This window comes from Manis javanica, chromosome 15, assembly GCF_040802235.1.
Source record: "Manis javanica isolate MJ-LG chromosome 15, MJ_LKY, whole genome shotgun sequence".
Lineage (NCBI taxonomy): Eukaryota > Metazoa > Chordata > Mammalia > Pholidota > Manidae > Manis > Manis javanica.
The window spans coordinates 79,001,290-79,018,927 of record NC_133170.1 but is presented as its reverse complement, the minus strand read 5'-3'; the positions used below and the strand labels follow the sequence as shown (position 1 = coordinate 79,018,927).

The 17,638-nt window shown below is 45.1% G+C and overlaps 1 protein-coding gene across 7 annotated transcripts in view; it reads right to left on the bottom strand.

Moving 5' to 3' along the window:
- Positions 1-17,638, bottom strand: part of GRK3 (G protein-coupled receptor kinase 3) — a 116,849-nt gene that overhangs the window by 12,605 nt on the left and 86,606 nt on the right. For all 7 annotated transcript variants that reach the window (XR_005054469.2, XM_036993139.2, XM_036993140.2 and 4 more), the window contains 5 exons: positions 16,517-16,624; positions 9,306-9,372; positions 8,037-8,137; positions 3,729-3,795; positions 2,611-2,706 (listed from right to left, as the gene is read on the bottom strand). Coding sequence is in view for 6 of the 7 variants with exons in the window: in XM_036993139.2 (XP_036849034.2) it covers positions 2,611-2,706; positions 3,729-3,795; positions 8,037-8,137; positions 9,306-9,372; positions 16,517-16,624 (439 nt within the window). In the remaining variant the exon portion in view is untranslated. The remainder of the gene's footprint in view (positions 1-2,610; positions 2,707-3,728; positions 3,796-8,036; positions 8,138-9,305; positions 9,373-16,516; positions 16,625-17,638) is intronic.

Sequence of the window (17,638 nt, the reverse complement as noted above, 5' to 3'; positions counted from 1 at the left end):
GGTGCAGGTCAGTGGGCCTACTAGTAGGAATCCCTGTGATCCATACAGCCTCGCCCTGTTCAGTTTCCTTCAGACTAAACTTAAGCCCAGAGCCGAAATCCTCAGCTGATCTGAGCATGCACACCACAGGCATGTGTACACCCACGTGTGCAAGTGTGTGCATGGTGGGGTGTTAGAGCACCGCAGCCAGAAGCGCCCCTGTGGTCAGGGATGCTGGTGCAAATTCTAGCAATTCTGAGTCAGCCAGAAGTGAAAACACACACTCCTTTCCAGAAGTTCAGAGACCTCTGCTGCACATAAAAACCGTTCCACCTCCTATAATTTCAGAGAGCTTTGGGTTTTATGAGTTGGCCTAGGTTATTAAAAATGACTAAAGCAAAAAAGAAAATGTATATGTATATATCAGGGGAGCTTTCTCCCCCCAAAGAATAATGCATTGTTTGGGCCACTTGACCAATTGATTGATTGACTGATGACTGGTCAATTTATAAATAATTAGACCACAGACTTTACTCAAATTTCACCACTTTCTCTAGTGACATAATCTTTTCTGATCCAAGACCCAATCCAGGTTCCGGCATTACGTTTGGTCACTGTTTCCCCTTAGTTTTCTCCTATGATGTTTACTCAATCATCATTCATTAAATGGCACATTTGCTTCATATGATTTTCTGAATTTGTGTTATACTTAACAACAAATTAAAAATGAATTTAAAAAAAACATAACGGCTTCTCTTTGCTTTAAGTATAAAGGGAAGCCATCCTCAGCCTGGCCAGTGAGGCCGAAGTGACTTGGGGCCGACCCACAACCCTCCTCTGCATCTGGCTGCTTTTTAAAAGATGAAGCGCAGTGTCTTAAAGGCAGGCCTTTCCGCTGCGCTGGGCTGTCCCGGCCAGGCCCCGGCCCCTCATTTCCAGCTGTATCCCTGCCACATACTACTTCTGATTCTAAGTGGACGTGTTCTCAGCTCTTGGTCAGTTAGAACTAAAACCACAATAATAGAAGCTCCTAGATCAGGAAATGACTGCATGCCAGGAGGCTTAAAAAGGTTCTCTCTTCTGCCCTCAGATAAATCTTGGCATTGAAACTAGTCACAGGTAAGAAACCAGAGGCTCAGGAGGTGACCCAAATGGCCCAGATTCACTCAACTCATTAGTGCAGGTCTGAGCCAGCCCAGGCTGACTCCAAAGCTGTGATCATAGCTTACAGAATTTTAAGTATGAGAATCTCTTTTTAACATCCAGCATTTCTGTGGGCCCTTGCGCCACAGTCATTTTACGGGCTAGTACTCTTCCATGGAGAGTCGTATATCTGATGTCAAAATTCTACTCCGGCAGCAGTAATTTTCAGTAACTTTATAACCGGATCATTCCCCAAGGCACGGCTCTGTGGTGGCACTTACACGCCCGACAGGCTACAGACGACGCCTGGCAGCGCACACGCTGGGGCAGCGGTCACACTGCCGTCCCCCAGGAAAGCCCCTGCTCCACACGACGAAGTGGCCTTGGCCCTCTGCACCTCCCCTGCGCCTAGCCTCCTCTCCTGGAAGGACCTGGTCCTGCAAACCCCCTGCTGGCCTTTGTGACTCAGCCCCGCCTCTCCAGACACGCAGGTTCCAGCTAATGGCCACTCCTTTCCTCAGCTCCCGGCTGCGCCTGGCCTCCTTGTGCTGCGCTCAGTAGCTTCTCTCCTTTCTGCATCTTCCCATCTTCCTGCAGCCACGTAGCCATCATCATCGTCCCCACGTCCTCTTTGGCTCTGGTTCTGGCGTTCTGAGTTATTACGGCTCCCACAGGGCCCTTACAATCTTACCCGTCACTCCTTGATCCCTGCCTCGCTGGTGTGTGTGTGTTAGCGCTGCAGCCCTCTGGCAGGGGAAGCTACTTGGTGGGGAAAATTGGGGGTGGGGGGGTCTTATATAAGAAGGGTACAAACACAGGCAGCTGAGAAAAGACAGGAGTGTCTGGAGGTGGGTGGGCAGCTCCTGGGGTGGCTGTGAAAGTGGGGGCACACGGGAGCTTGACATGTAGCAGTGCTCTCTGACTGAGCGTCCCAGAGAATGCTTTTCTCTCATGACTCGCCATCTGCAATTACGTCTTGTCTACTTGGAAAAATAATGATATGAACAGACATTTGAAAAATGCAAAGGATTACGTTAAAAAAAACAGTGATTATCTCACTTTTGATGGACAAATGCACAATGATTCATGCTGTTTGCTCTTTTAGTCTCAACAGAGAAATCGAAAAACTTGGAAAAGTTAAGATGACTGGCTCTTTGGCACAAGGTGGGGAACTGCTTTATCACATAGTTGTTTTTCCCTGATTCACATATGTTTGAGTTTTATTTCAATCACAAAAATATCCAAATCAATAAAAAACTGACCATGCTGCCACTTGTCAAACATAAAATGATGAGCCCGAAGAAAGCTTTAGTACTCTTTAACCAGTTTAGGTCCCTGACTTTCATATTCTTCAGATATGTAGATATTCATTTGTGAGTTACACTCCACAAACAGGCCAATACTAAGACAATCGCGAAGGTGGATTTCCAATAACTAATCCCCCCACCCTCCGAAAACATTGAAGGCAGGCAAACATCACAGGTGTACCTTGATGCCTTTGGTATCCTCCTCATCAAATGAGCCAATGTCAAAGGCGTCAGCAGCATTGACCTCCCCCCGGGGAGGAATCAAGGGTGGGGGGTACTGGAAGATCCAAAGAAGGATGGTTCAGTTATCAGGTGACCTTACGGCCCTGCCCCAACCCACTGTTGTATAAAGAGAATACAGTGAAATGGCAACAGGCTACACTCCATGCAGCACTTCATTCAAGCCATTACAAACACAGGCCATACTTCTCAGACAAGCTTGTGCATGGAACAGCCCCAAAAACCATGGCCCCAGGTGTTAGACAAATTTAAGGGGGTCGGGGGGGAAGACTCATGCCCAAAGTCTTAAATCATTACTAAATATAATGAAGCCTCAAGGCTGCACACCCTGATAGCTCAACTTTAGGAAAACATGTTCTCCCAGACATCACTGCACCACATTCCACTTGCCAGGACCTCAACGAGCAATGAGCCTGGATGGAGCGCTCCAAACACACGCATGTCCTGAGGCTGACGCTCAGAGAACCAGAGCACAGAAGCTAATTCTAATCATTCCTGGACAGTTTGAGCTCATGCAAAAACAAGTCCAAAGCTGATGCCCAACATTTTGAAAACACTTTAATTTGGGGTGTTTTCCTATATCAATAAGAATATAAAAACAGAGTAAGGAAAGAGGACTCTGTTGATACTCAGTCATGCTAATTCCTAAATTATGTGGTGTTGGGCTAGAAAGTATAAGTAAATTATGACAAACATTTCTTGTACATTTTTATATGGATCTGGGTCAAAAGAGTGACATTGAGATAAGAAGCCAAGCAATGCACTAAAGCTAAAAAAAAATCTCATGTGGACATTTGAATTAGCTGGTTAACAGCTCCATTTCACCATTGATTAATTTATATAGAAGATATTTTCAAATATTTTAAACTAGGGAAATGAGGAGAAAGAAGCTGTCCCCGACAGAGTTAGCCATGCGGCAATGACTAGCAGAAGAGCGAGAAAAACCCTATGGGCCTTGGGGGAAGCGGGGCCGGGGCCCTGGAGGGACAGACGCAGGAAGCAGGATGGAGACAGAGCACAGAGGTGGCAGTGCCCAGCGCAGGGTCCCAGACAGAGTACCTTTTGTAAGGAGACATGTTGCCAGTCGATGCCATTGAAAAAGCTGTGTTCCTTGACTTCCTGCGCACTGCAGAGGAGAGAGAGCCACACAGTGCTCAGCATGCATCTGGAAATCTAAAAGATACTTTGCAAAAACTGTCTCCTGTCAAGAACACGGAGAACTACTTTCGGTTCTTTAAGAAAGTAAAACACGCTTCTTTCAAAGCAACACAGGAAACACTGGATGTTCAGAAATACCGCGTGCTGAAGCTAGGAATATTATCCCCAATGATAATTTATTTGGGATGTTTATTCTAGTCTAAGAGGACCTAGGAGTTATTTTACATATACATTTACACACATATATATATGTGTGTGTGTTTCTGTCACCAATGAGAATAAATTTAAATAGGAATGAAATTAAAGTCTACACATGAGATTTACAGCAGATGTCTCTAAGTCATGATAGATGAAATAATAAGCATATTATTTTGAAGCAAACCAGATATCTGATAAAATAATGCATGTCAAACGCCTTCATAAATTGAAGAAGGCTGTATCCCTAAAGATCACTGTGAAAGCTCAGTTCACACACACCAGGAGAGGTTGCATACTTTGAAGAAAGCCTGCATTGGGGAAATTCATGTTCCCAGTGCCCCATGCTCCCAGCTCTCTCCCGTCCTGGCCTGAAGTCCCCTTGTCTGTGTCGCAGAGTCCTGGGCTGGTTCGTGGCCCCGTCCTCTACAATCACTCCCTGGGTGGTCTCACCCTGCCTGGGCCCATTAGGTGCCCTGAACTTGCAGGTGACACACAAACCTGTATCCCACATGCCAACCTTTGCCCCACACTAGGGGAGGACTACAAATCCAGGGGCCTACTGAGCATTTGCACATAGTGAGGCCAAAAGGTCTACAGCAGGACTCTATTTGCCCTCCCAAACCTTGCTGTCTCAAGTCAAGGGCCAGAACCACCCCCGATGCCCTCACACTCCACACCCGCCCCTCAGCAAGCCCTGAGGGCCTGATTACTTCTTACAGCCTCCACTCCTCACCGCGGTCCCCAGTCGCAGCAGTGTTGTCTTTGGTCATGGCGGGATGCTGACATCCACACCACCTCCTGCTGTGAACACGGGACACCAGGCCACCAGGCCATGGGCACCGCTCCCTGCCCGTCTCTAATTGCCTCCAGCCTCCCAGCCTCCACTTTCGTCCACTCCATACAGTACCCAAATCACCTTTTCAAATGCCTCATTACTCCCCTGCTGCAAACCCTCCGGAGGCTTCCTGTTGAACTTATAGCAAAATTCAGCACCCCACCCAGGCCACACAAGGGCCTGGGGAACCTTCCCGAGCCCACTACCCCGCTGACCCACTTTGCCCTCCCTCTCCTAGCTCCTCAGCCTTCTTGCTTTTCAGAATCATGGAAGCTTGACTCCATGGCAGAGCCCCGTCCTCACTGACTCCTCTGCCTGGACATCCTCCCCAATCCTGCTGCCCAAGGCTGGCGCCTCGTCCACTCCACTGCCCTGTTTATGCCATTCACGGTCTTCTCAATGTCTATAATCATCTTAGTTTTTGATCATTTCTGTAACGCTGTCCTCCCCACACACAATGTAAGCTTCAAGAAGGAGCTGACATGCATGTGTCTGTTTTGGACACTGCCTCAGCCCCAGCACTTAGGAGAGTAGAGTGTCCAGCACCAGGGGGTGTTCAGTAAATGCTGAATGAAGAATGGATGAATGAAATCCCAGTCAAAGTGTGTCTTCCGCATTTTCACCACCAACGCTTAGGTGGTTTTCTTATTCTGTTCCATTTTGTGCTGTCATTGTCCACCCATTAAATATGGTAAGCTAAACGAGAAGGTCGCTGTGTATATCTACCTCCATATTTATATCCATATCCATATCCAAGCAGTTAAAACCAGAGAGGAGACTTCCTGTTCAAGTCAGTGACGGGGCACAGGCAGGCAGCTTAGCTCCTTCCCAACAAGCACTAACATGACACAGAGGAAGGTGTAGACAAATCCACCACAAAAAGAGGGATGGAGGAGTGGACGGAGGAGCAATGATTGACAGCAAAAAGTGGCAGAGCTAATGCCCTGGGGACAGAGAAGCTGAGCTCCGGCTTGTCACAGTGTTGGTGGGGGCGGGGCAGTGAGACAGGCTGAAGACGAGCTTTGACTGGAACTCGGTACATAAAACCCTACACACACACACATATGCACACACGCACGCACACACACACTTTCTTCCTCCACATCCAACCCCAAAACACTTCTATCTAGCTGTTTATTCTAACTGGGGAAAGGGAGGGTCTGAAAAGTCCTACTTTGCAGAGATTAAACCTGCTAGATTTTTTTAAAGGGTTGGAAATTTAAGCTATCAAAAAGTAAAACAGAATCAAAGCAAAGATACAGATAATATACAAGGTCAGAAGCACAGATGATCATTCTAGAAATCCCAACATCCACCTAACAGGACTTCTAGGAGCGAACCAAAGGCACCGAAGAGCAGAAATGTCAAGTTCGTAAGGTAAGAGCGCACCACAGGCTGGAGAACATGAGCCTTCTGAGTGAAGGGGACTCTAAGTGCCGGACAAGTGATAACGCGTTCTGTGGCCGGTACCAACTGTCCACGTGAATGCAATGTGGCAGCACCTTCAAAGTTCCTGGGGAAATTCTTATTGATTTAGAATTCTGTATGCAGCCAAAATGTCAAACAAGCTTGAGAGCAGCAGGAAGACATCCTAGCTATGTAGGAACACAGGAAGTTTACCTCTCATACCCACGCCTCAGTTACTTGAGAACATGGTAAGTGGGGGATTGGGGACAGACAAGCGGAAAGCACAGGATGGAGTAAATGGCAGATTCAAACCAGGAGAGCAAAAGAGGGGGAAGCGCTGGATAGGAGGCTGCTCCTGAGCAGGAACAGAGCACCCGGCTGCCACTGGGGCTGGCGGGCCTGAGTCCTCCGTGAAAGAAATTCAGGAGAAAATGAAAGCCTACATGTACATATAGATGCCTCCCATGTATATCACATAGGAACTTAAGGTTCATTACCAGGATGATAGGAACTATGTAATGCACAGCACTTATGTTGCCATATAGTGTAAATATTACTACTTTCTTTGCAACTTTTGAAACCAGCCTAGGAGCAAAGCACAAAAATTGATTTTGATCACAGAACAGGAGCAAACAGTATCGACTTACTGATGTGAAAAAGAAAATTAACAATGACAGAAGCTAGTCAGTGGGAGAGAGAAGAGGGCATGAAAGACAGGAATGTCCAAACCCTCATTTTATAAAGTTGGGACTCAAGACATACTGCTTATAGTTGGTGAAACGAGGCCCAGTCCTATGCATTCATGACATACCTAACTTTTTCTTAATTTTGCTCCATGTTCCTGGGCTATGTGTCTTAAAATCTCCAAAAACTTTTCCCATATATTTACTGGAAAAAATTACGTATAAGCAGACCCATGCGTGCAGTTCAAACCTGTGCTGTTCAACAAAGGTTAAGAAAAAGGGGAACCCAAAATAGGGTTTCAATTCTTTTTGTGGGGTGGTGGAAAGGGAAGGCTAAATAGAAAGTAAGGAGTGAGCTAAATCTTCATCTCTTAGCATAGGAATAGGTACTTCCTCAAACTAATAGATAAGGAAATGTGTACATAAGTGCATTATTTTGCTATCTCCATAATATGTAGGTATAATATGCATACACAAATACACTACTCTAAAATACACACACGTGCGACATACATACATAAAACATTCATGTATGTTAAACATAACATACAGTTAAAAGTTGTTTCTTATGCAAAGCAAGCCTGGGAATGGGAAGAAAAGCAGGCCAGCCTGGGGTGGAGAGCACCAGGAAGGGTCTGTTCTCAGTCTTTCTCTGTAAGTTTTCCAGGCATCACCTTTTGGGTTTTTTGTTTGTTTGATTTCTGGGTTTTGGTGTTTTTGCAGGAGGATGGTAGATAGAAAGCATGTGTAAGATAGCGTGTGAGAACCTGAGCAGGATATTAAACTGCAATAATTACAAATAAAATCACTACTAAAACTTAACCAAATGAACTACGAAAAATTAGAACTCACTTCCACTAGCTACATGACCGATTTTTAAAATAATTGAAAAGTTGGCAACTTCTTCAATCTGCTAGTTACAGAACAGTCAGGACGATGTACTTATCTCCCATGTGACTTTTTTTTTCCTTTCCTCTTCAAACAGAAACAGAAGATTTTTAAGGACTAGGGATGATTTTTGATGTTTTGCAGTGAACTGCTTTGCTTTCCAGGCAAAGACAGGGAAAGGCACAAGCAACAGCCTACCGGCCTCCGTGACAGCCGAGCCGCTTACTGACGTCTCGCTGCAGCAGGCCCTCCAGGAGGGACCTCAGTTCAGCGGAGAAGGAATCCGGAAGTTCCACATTCTGGGGAGAAAGAAAAGAATACGATTTTTTTTTTTTTTTTTTTGCACGCATAGAAACAGTGCCCTCACACCCAACCAGATTGAAAGGCCATTTCTTGGATAAGGACAGTGTTAAAAATTGCAGATTCATTACATCTCCCTGTATGGCTCCGGAAGATGACTGGTTAGCCAGAGACGGGTAAGATTCCTCAAGGGAGGAACAACCTAAGACAGGCACAGTCGCAGGGGGGCCATCAGGTGAGAATTTGGGGATCAACAGAGGTGAGGCTCAGAACCTCACCCCCCCTGCTTTGAGAGAAATCTTCTGCATCCGTGGATGTCTTGCTGCCCTTGTCTAGCCTGGATTAATACTTAGTCCATAGGCACACACCTGATCATCTGATCATCTACATTTACCCTCTTACAGCACTAAACTATGTTTTCTACTTTTATCTTGCATCTACCTACCACTTCAGCATTTTATTAAAAATAAAAATAATAATAATAATAGGAGAAATGTGGGATCGACATATAAATCAAGTACAAAAATCAAATGAATATTCATATTTGACCTGATTGTTTATAGGTCATAATGCGTGATCAAAACCAAAAGTTTCTGTGATGAATGCCCTTGTACTGTTCACCATGTAAGAATTTATTCACTATGTAAGAATTCGTTCACCATGTAAGAACTTGTTCGTTATGCTTCAGAAGATTGGAGACTGACGAGAATTAGGCTTGAGATGGATTAATGATTGTACATTGAGCGTTGACCCCCCTATACTGAATTTTATTGTTGTTAACAACCATTTGATCAATAAATATGATCCAAAAAAAAAAATTGCAGATTCAGCACAAATTAATGAGAGAAACATTAAATAGTCACTCATTGTTTTCACCACGAACCAGCGGGCGGGAGCCAAGGTCTGAAGGTGTCCTGGCTCTTCTGTGCCTCAGCAGTTCTCTTTCTTTTTTCTTTTTTTTTTTTGATTCCTCTAGTTTTGTTCTCAATTTTCTGTATCTTTCTCTTACTGACTGTTAGCAAATTTTGATTTTCATCTGGACATCTGATTCCATTGATTTTTCTTTTCCAGAAATTCTACTGGAAACTCTATCTTCACTTACATAGCCTCAGAAAGGAAATTTTTACACTAGTTGTAAATGCAAATAAAAATCATTTTTAATCTTACCGCGGTGAGTGTCATTCGGTCTATCTCATGCTTATCTTTGGTTTTATGTTGTCTGAAAGGGCTGTGACTGTAGAAATAAAGAACATTCGATTACGATACGGGACCAGGTAACTTAGCGCATATCACTGGCTAGTGTTTGGGTGAAGTGTGGTGCTCTGTCACTGTTCATTCACAACTACAGAAATACAAAAGCCATAAATGTTTATCATTTCCACAGAAAAACTGATGATCAGATACATTAGGTCCTGAAAGAGCAAACTTATGCTTCTTGAGCTGCTTCTCACACTTCAACAAAATTATGGTACTGAAATACATTTTAGCAAATACATTCCAAGTGGTATTTTAAAATATCATCAGAAAACAATAGTAATTAGCCAACAGGCAGTCACGAAAGTGAAAGCCATTTGTGTAACATTTGTCAACATTACAAAAATCACAAAAAACAATTAGCATCTGAGTAATAACTTTCATATGATTTTACTCTGTAAGAAAAATGGATATTAGTCCCTCACACCATCCAATAACTGAGGCCACACCCAACATGACCAAGATGAACACGTTTCCCCCCAGAAACCAGTAATTTTCAGCACTACATTTCTTTGATAGTAATAGATATAAATTAACCCTGTACCTGCTAGACCGTCCAGCTTTCTGAGAGCTGTTTACTCATGTTTTACTTGTGGAAAGCCCCCGACTAAAGAGTCAGAAAACCTGCATCCAAGTTGTGACCTGGCTATTTACTGGCTGTGAACCCATCATGTCAACCTTCAGTAACAATGTCCTCATCTGTAAAGGGACATAATGCCACGTACGTCACAGAAATGGTGAAGGGAAAGAACAAAATGATGTATATGCTAGTAGCCAAGACGACGGAGCATACAGTAGGTATCTAATACAGCAATCATTTGTCAAATGAATAAGCATCAGTCTTACTTTACAAAATGTCTGCTTGATAAACTATGTAAAACAAATTATTCTTACTCTCCGCCATGACTTTAAAACTCTGGAGAAGCTGGTTTTTAAAGGAAATCTTAGCATTAAAAGAGACTGGTATACATGCGAGTTAGAAAACCATGGCCTTCTTTACTTGAAAATTGAAGACGGTATATAGATGATTCAGTTTTCTTATTTAGAGCAGCCTGAACAATTCCTAATCATCTTATAGATTTATTTATAAGGCAGATATAACAATCTAAGGCAAGATAGTGTGTAAAATATTTTAAAGTTAACTCTGTAAAATGGATTCGAACATTGAACTTATAAGTCAATGTGATTATTAAAAAAGGACTGAAATTGGACTTACCTTGTACTACAGCTTACTGACTGCTACCAACCCAGCCATCCTACTGAATTAGCTAAGGAATGCATCGAATCATCTCTTGAAGAAATTATGTCAGAGCATTTATTACCTTAACTACTTTAATTATCATTTTGTACAAGAGAGGGCACTCTAACGCTTTATTTTCTTCTTAGCATGCAATGAAATGGGGAAGCCCAGACAGATTCCCCATATCAAGATCTCAGTCTGAGATCAAGACTGAGGTCGTGAAGGCAACTCCACACACTACAAGCTTGCACACACAGCTGCTTTTTCAGAGTCACCTGAAGGGGAAACAGTGACCAGCAATGAAATACAAAGTAATTTTCATCTCTCGAGAGGATTAATTTGAAGAAAAAAATCTAAACAAGGTGAATTAGTACCAAGCAAACATAGGCTCATCCTAAAAATAGATTTGGATTGGAAATATGCTTTTCACCCTAATTGTGTCCAAGGAGAAAAAGCTAAAATGACTGCATTTAAAAAGCAAATAAGATATAACAACAACGAATATCTATTACCTGTAAGATCTTATAGTTTTTAAAACCATTACTTGTATCATTCTTTTATGGAAAACATACAGAGATATTAACATGCTCATGGTTCAAGAGAAAGGGATAAAAGCTTATTAACTCTCCCAAAAAGCTTAGTCTCCACAGCTGCTTCCACCCCATGGAGTTCCCTAAAGTATAAAACGGGATTATGCGAACATCTTGCATTTTGGCAACAACCCCTTCGGATTCGGCTCCCGTGTGCGATGCCGGAGGCCCCCGGTCCTGCTCTTGACCCCCGTGCACTTGCCTGTGTCTGAGGCGGGAAGGACGGGGCTGTGCCCTGACACCTGGGGCGAGGGGCTGCCGCAGGTTCTGACCGAAGGGCTCTGGGCTTGAATTTCAAAAGTCTTTCATGAGACCAGAGGGAGGCTTGCAAGGGTGCTGGAGTGAATGTTGCCAAAAACATTTCCAGCACATGGGCCCTTTCACTACAAATCCCATTTTATAAATACAGTTAGTCCACGTCCGACTCAGTAAGAAATGATCAGAAACGCTTTTCAGCTATTCAGTCCTCTGCTCTAGTGTTGAGAAGTTTGGTCTCTTAAGTTAAAACCCTGATGCACATCTGTTTCCAATGTACTCTTGATTATTCTTTGTGAACAAAACCAAAGATGCTGTTTCTATTTTGGAAAATGTTAAAGAAAAGCTACGATAGTGATGATCTCCATTCTGAGGGAGGCACGTGGTGCTCCCAGACCCCGTGTGAGCACAGCTGCTCCCCGATGCAGTCCGCTTTAAATAGGAGCCAGTGACAGGCCTGTCAACAGTCTGCAGCGCCGGCTGAGTCCCTCCGACAGCAATGCAAACTTCGGGTTGCATCGGGGAGTGTGGTGGGAACAGAACACACGTGTGCGGTGGTCAGATGGGGCTTCTGAATTACAGATAGAGTGGGAGTACTGAAACTGCCCCCAGACGACTTGGGAAAATGTTCAAGATACGATAAATGATGGTGAAGCGTGCATACACACGCACACACGCACACACTATATACGCACGGTGAAATGAGCTCAAAAACAATACATTTATAATCACAAGTGATTAAAACTCATAATATCAAAAGCTAATTTTAGAATACCAAAAAGATTGCATGTTCCATCAAACATGTGTTTTGAACCTAAGCCAGAAGCTGCCAAAATATTTATAAACATTCCCCTTTTCCCCTCCAGGTTCAAACTCAGTAACCGCAGGCCAAGCTCAGTTCTCCCCAGACCATCACCCCGGCTCTGTGTCTGACATCTTCAGGAATAGTTGTCACAAATTGCAGAAGGTGACCGTCAATGGTGACAAGTTTAAGACCAAGGCTACTGTCACATCAATTCTTTTCCTTAACAGACATCTGAGATCAAGACTGAGGTCGTGAAGGCAACTCCACACACTACAAGCTTGCACACACAGCTGCTTTTTCAGAGTCACCTGAAGGGGAAACAGTGACCAGCACCTAAACCCCTGGCCCTTGACGGCTCCGACCATCACCGTGAGCACAGGGATGTGGAACACATCCTCAAGCCCAGACAGATTCCCCATATCCGGATCCTTCCCCTCCTACCATGTGGCTTTCCTTTACGGTGTCCAAACAAAGCTAGGGGTGAGGAGAAGGGCTTCAGCAGAAGCAGTGGCAATGGTCACTGTAAGAGGATCGGATCGCAGGAAGTAGAAGCAAGCAGACCACTGGTTCGACCTCACTGCACAGGTGTGGGAAGAAGGGACAGAGACGAGCCCCACACAGTTTCTCACCCTCAGTGCTGATGACCTTTTGGGCTGGTAGTTTTTTGGGGGGCAGTGGGAGCTGTCCTGTGCCCTGCAGGGTGTGGAGCAGCATCCCTGGCCTCCACCCCCCACATGTCAGAAGTAGCCCTTCCCCAATTTGTGACAACTGAACATGTCTCCAGGCTGGCGCTGAGGACAAGTGCTGGGGAGTGGCTGGTGCACCATCTGCTTTACTCCACATGGACCAGCCTAGGGGCTGCCTGGACGGTGCCAGGATGCAGACAGGACAGGCCCAGGGGTCCCTGTAGGCCAGTGCTCTCCCCTGTGAACTCCTGCCCCCTGCTCTACTGAGCCCAGTTCCTTAGGACCCTCCCATCTGAGAAAACACAGCTGCTCGGTGCTCCCTTCCCTGCAGAGCATGGAAACTGTGCAGCACACTTCCACGTACATTTTTGAGGTTCCCACAGGCATCCTTGTGAGGAGGTGGGACAGTGACACCACCCCCTTGCATACAGCTGAGGGGATGGAGGCTCCTGTGCACGCCTATGGCCTTTCTCCTGTGGACCCCATTCCACATTCTGCTCCTCAAGAGCCCTCCAACATCAGATTACTATGAGCCACTGACATTTCACAACCACTGATGTTGGTGATGATGTCACCATCCTCCCCATTACCTGAATCTGAACCAGCCCTACCTGAAGCCTCTGTCCTTCCACATCCAACCACCTGTGGGAAAAGAGTCATCGTAGCATTACGGAGTCTAACTGCGATCCCACTAAGGCGTTTGCCTCCTTTCTGCTCCCGGTTCCGCTGTGCTAGCTCAAGCGCTGCTTGTCTTTGCCTCTTACACGGGCCTCCCATCTCTGACCCTCCAACGCTCCACACTCCAGTCAGGACCCTCTGACTGCAAACAACCCAGACATGTCCCTCTGGGCTTAAAAGTCATCAGCCTCTGGGGCATCCAGGGCAAAGCCCAGCTCCACAACATAAACTCCAGGATCTCCCCAGTCTGACCCAATCTTCTGGACATCCTCTCAGCGTACCCTGCCCTCTTGACAAACAGCTGGCCCAGGACTCACAGGTCACTGATGGGGAAAGACCTGCCCACATGGTCCCCTCCTGCAAAAACATGTTATTCCCACCTGAGTTTTCATATTGCCATCCTACCCTTCAAAGCCCATTTCATGTGCCATCTCTGACACAAAGTTGGCCCCATTCTCCTGAGTCAGAACTGGCAACCCCACGCCTGTGCTCTCTGCACACCGTCACTGTGTTAAGTCGGCACAGCCCTCATCCTGTGTGTATGCAGGTCTACTCTCCCGCGAGTCCCTTAAGGACTGTGGCTTTCTCCCTCCCTCCCTTTTCCCAGAGCATCAAGCACAGTCTCTTGCATACTGTAGGTGCTCAATAGATGCTTACCAATTCCACTTGAATCACTTAAGTCAGAATATATTTCCCTGTGCTCTGGTTTCAGTGCTCTCCCCCTTCCTGAATGACTGCCGAACAAGTAACACAGAGAATGGCGTGAGATCTAAATCTCCGTGGGTAAGATTCATCTGATCCTGTTACACACTGCAAGGATTCTTTCCATTTCAGGCTCAATAGATGGCCACCAGACGGTTGTAGGGAGCTTATTATCTGTGAGACTGAAGATGACTTTCACTGGGTAGCTCGAATACTTGAATTCTTGTGCCAAACTCAGTCTTTTCCCTCCTTGAAATGCCTGCGCTCTGGGCCTCTACAGCACGAATACCACCTCTTCGCTGAGATGGTACCAACAGCTGGAGTCGGTCACTGAGGCTCCCGTGATACAGCACCCGGCTCTTTCAACCTCTCCAAATGAACCACGATTTCTAGACCTTTCATCATTCATTCTTATCTCGTCTCAGCCACCCCGTCTCCATGAATATCCCCGACATCCTCCAGTTGGCCAAGACTTTCTCCACAAGGGGCCACACTGAACATAATGCTTCAGCCAAGCCGGAGTAAGGTCTTCACAAAGGAAATCAGTATCTTCCAGTTTAGTCCTCTGAACTCGAATTATGGCCAAATAAGACTGAATTCATTTTATTAGCTACAAATCGCACTGCTGGCATATACTTAACAATTAAACACATCTTTCAAACCATTTAAAAATAGTGTTATGCCAGACCCTCCACAGGCTTATATGCATGGACAGTATTATAAACAGACAGAATAACAATATTAAGCAAAATGAAGCAGCGAACAAAGCCGTAAATGCAGTGTTGCAGGTTTCCCTGTTACATTTTGCTATCAATTTTTTGAATCCTAAGTTAACGTATTCAACAGTTTCACTGCTGCACAAGGATTTTTATCATCTCAGAATTCCTTAGGTGTGGAAACTGTATCTCCAGCCCCATTCTGACCCCAGCAGGGACCCCAACAAAGACCCCCTAGCGTGTCTCCATGCCCTCCCCATGCACACAGGGACTGCCGGGTGGAAGACTGTCTCGGGTGGGAAGTGGTTTCCTCCGGTTTGTCTTGCAGAAACTCTCTAATTGGGTCAGCTAGTCTGATGACATGAATTAAGACCATCCAGGCTCCACAAACACAATAATTCGATTTAGGACTAACAGGAACCGGCTCTCTAAGCATAATACAATTTTAGTTCTCAAGTGAATACAGACAGCAGAGAACAACTGGATTACCGGAGTCCCGAGGAAGCAGCCAGGGTGCTTGGAACCTGGTTTTGGAGGAAGATACAGAGACCAGCCTTGTTCAGAATGTGCTAAATCTAAAAACACGATGCAGTGAGCTCAGTAAGGCTTTCCAGGGGGAATGTGAAAAATTTAGCAAACTACCAGGCCTGTGTTCACAGGAGAAATATTACAGGCAGAATCTTGACTAGGAAATGTTAACATCAAGTACTTTTTCTATCTTTGCGGATGAAGAATAACATATTTTAAAAAAAGATGTCCACTGAAACTGGCTAAAAATTCTTAATATTAGTGGAGATATTCACATGATTGTTAAGTGTTCAACATGACTACATATTTTGAGAGTGCCTTCAGCTCATAATTTTTCCACTCTACTCCATCATCTTTGGTGGTTGAGAACTAAGGGTCAAGTACAACACAAATTAATTAGAAGCACAAAATTATGCAATTTCATTTCTGAGCTTCAAAAAACACAAATTAATGCCAGCATGTTCACAAATAAATGCACTTCCACAATGAGCTGCCCTTTGGGTCTCCAACCTTTTTTTGGAACCCTCAAAACACTTTAAGCTCACAAGACAATCATGCGTAAGTAAGTCCTAAAAAGTGATCTTCTCTTCTTCCATATCCACATTTTAAAATAACACTTATTTCCCAAAGCACGTTTACCCGTGGAAATATCTCAAAGCAATCTTATTTGAAACTGAAAGGTGTCAGAGTTCCTATGTCGTTAGGGAACAAAAATATGAAACCATAAGCTTTTGCCTCGAAGCCCCCATGGGAACGAAGCTCTCACTTTTATGAGGCAGAAAGAGCCGTGGTCATCACCTAGGTCTGCCTGTGGCTTCAGATCACCATGTGAGCTCGAGGAAACCGCAGCCTACGTCTCCGTAGCCTTGACTGGGATCTAAGAACATGCCACAGTGACAGTACTAAAGGATTCACGTCACTCACCCTCTCAGGAGTTTGAATAGCATGCAACCAAGGGAGAACCAGTCGGCGCTGCTGTCGTACGCGGTCCCCTTCTGCAGCACCTCGGGAGCCATGTACCCATGGGTGCCACTAGGGAGAAGAAAGTGTACATGCAGTTATCAGGACACTCACCTTATAAAATACTAACCGCTCATCAAGATGTCCAGGTATCGTTCCTGAAATGGTATACAAGGGGGAGCGGACAATGGTGCTTCCATACCAAGATGATTCATCAAAAGCCCAATGGGAAAATGACCTTTTCTGTCTTAATTAGTATAGGACTTAATATAAATAAATTACCATACAAAATAAACATGAAAAGTGTGAGCCCAGGAGTCTCAGAGGTGTAATCTGATTCTTATTTGTCCTTCTCCACTACGGCTTTGAAGGGCTAAAGGTCTCCTGCCTGGCTCAAGAGCCCTTTTGAGGAGACACATGGGGTTGGCAGAGGTGAGGAAAACACCTATAGTGCTATGACCTTAAAAAATGGCCTGTCCCCTCCTGTGAGGCACCATCTCCTGGGCTGAGGACCTGAGTTCGCATGTGCTAAGTGTGGGGGACTACGGACTAAAACAGTCAGTGACAGGCCCCAAGAGAGTGGGGACAAAGTGGTGGCACAAGCTGGCTGGTACAAAGATGGAGAAATCACACATCAGGTTTTAAAAGCTGTCAACACGTCAAAGGGCTCAACTGAGCAAATGTGAAGATGATTTTCCCAGAGTTGAGAAAAATCACTTGGGGGACAGCCGTTTTATATATAATTTGTATTATCTGCAACTCAAAAATCCATTCCCAGTCTAGGACTCCCCACTCCTCCTTAAAGATCTGAGCATGTGCTGCTCCCTCTTAAGAGCAGAGGTGGTTCATGGGAAGCTTTCGAAGACGCAGCCTTAAGGGGCCCTGGCAAAAGCCGTCATCTGTGTGCCCTCCTTTCCGCCCTTCGTTGATTCTCTTCATTGATAAAATGGTGGTACGTTAACCTCTGTTCCACAGGGTTGCTGTGAAGACAGCAGGATCCTGGACCAGCAGTGGGCCTGGGACCTTCTGTCTAACAGCTCTGTTTTGAGACTTTTCTCTGACAGTGAAAATAGGTGCCAGTCCATC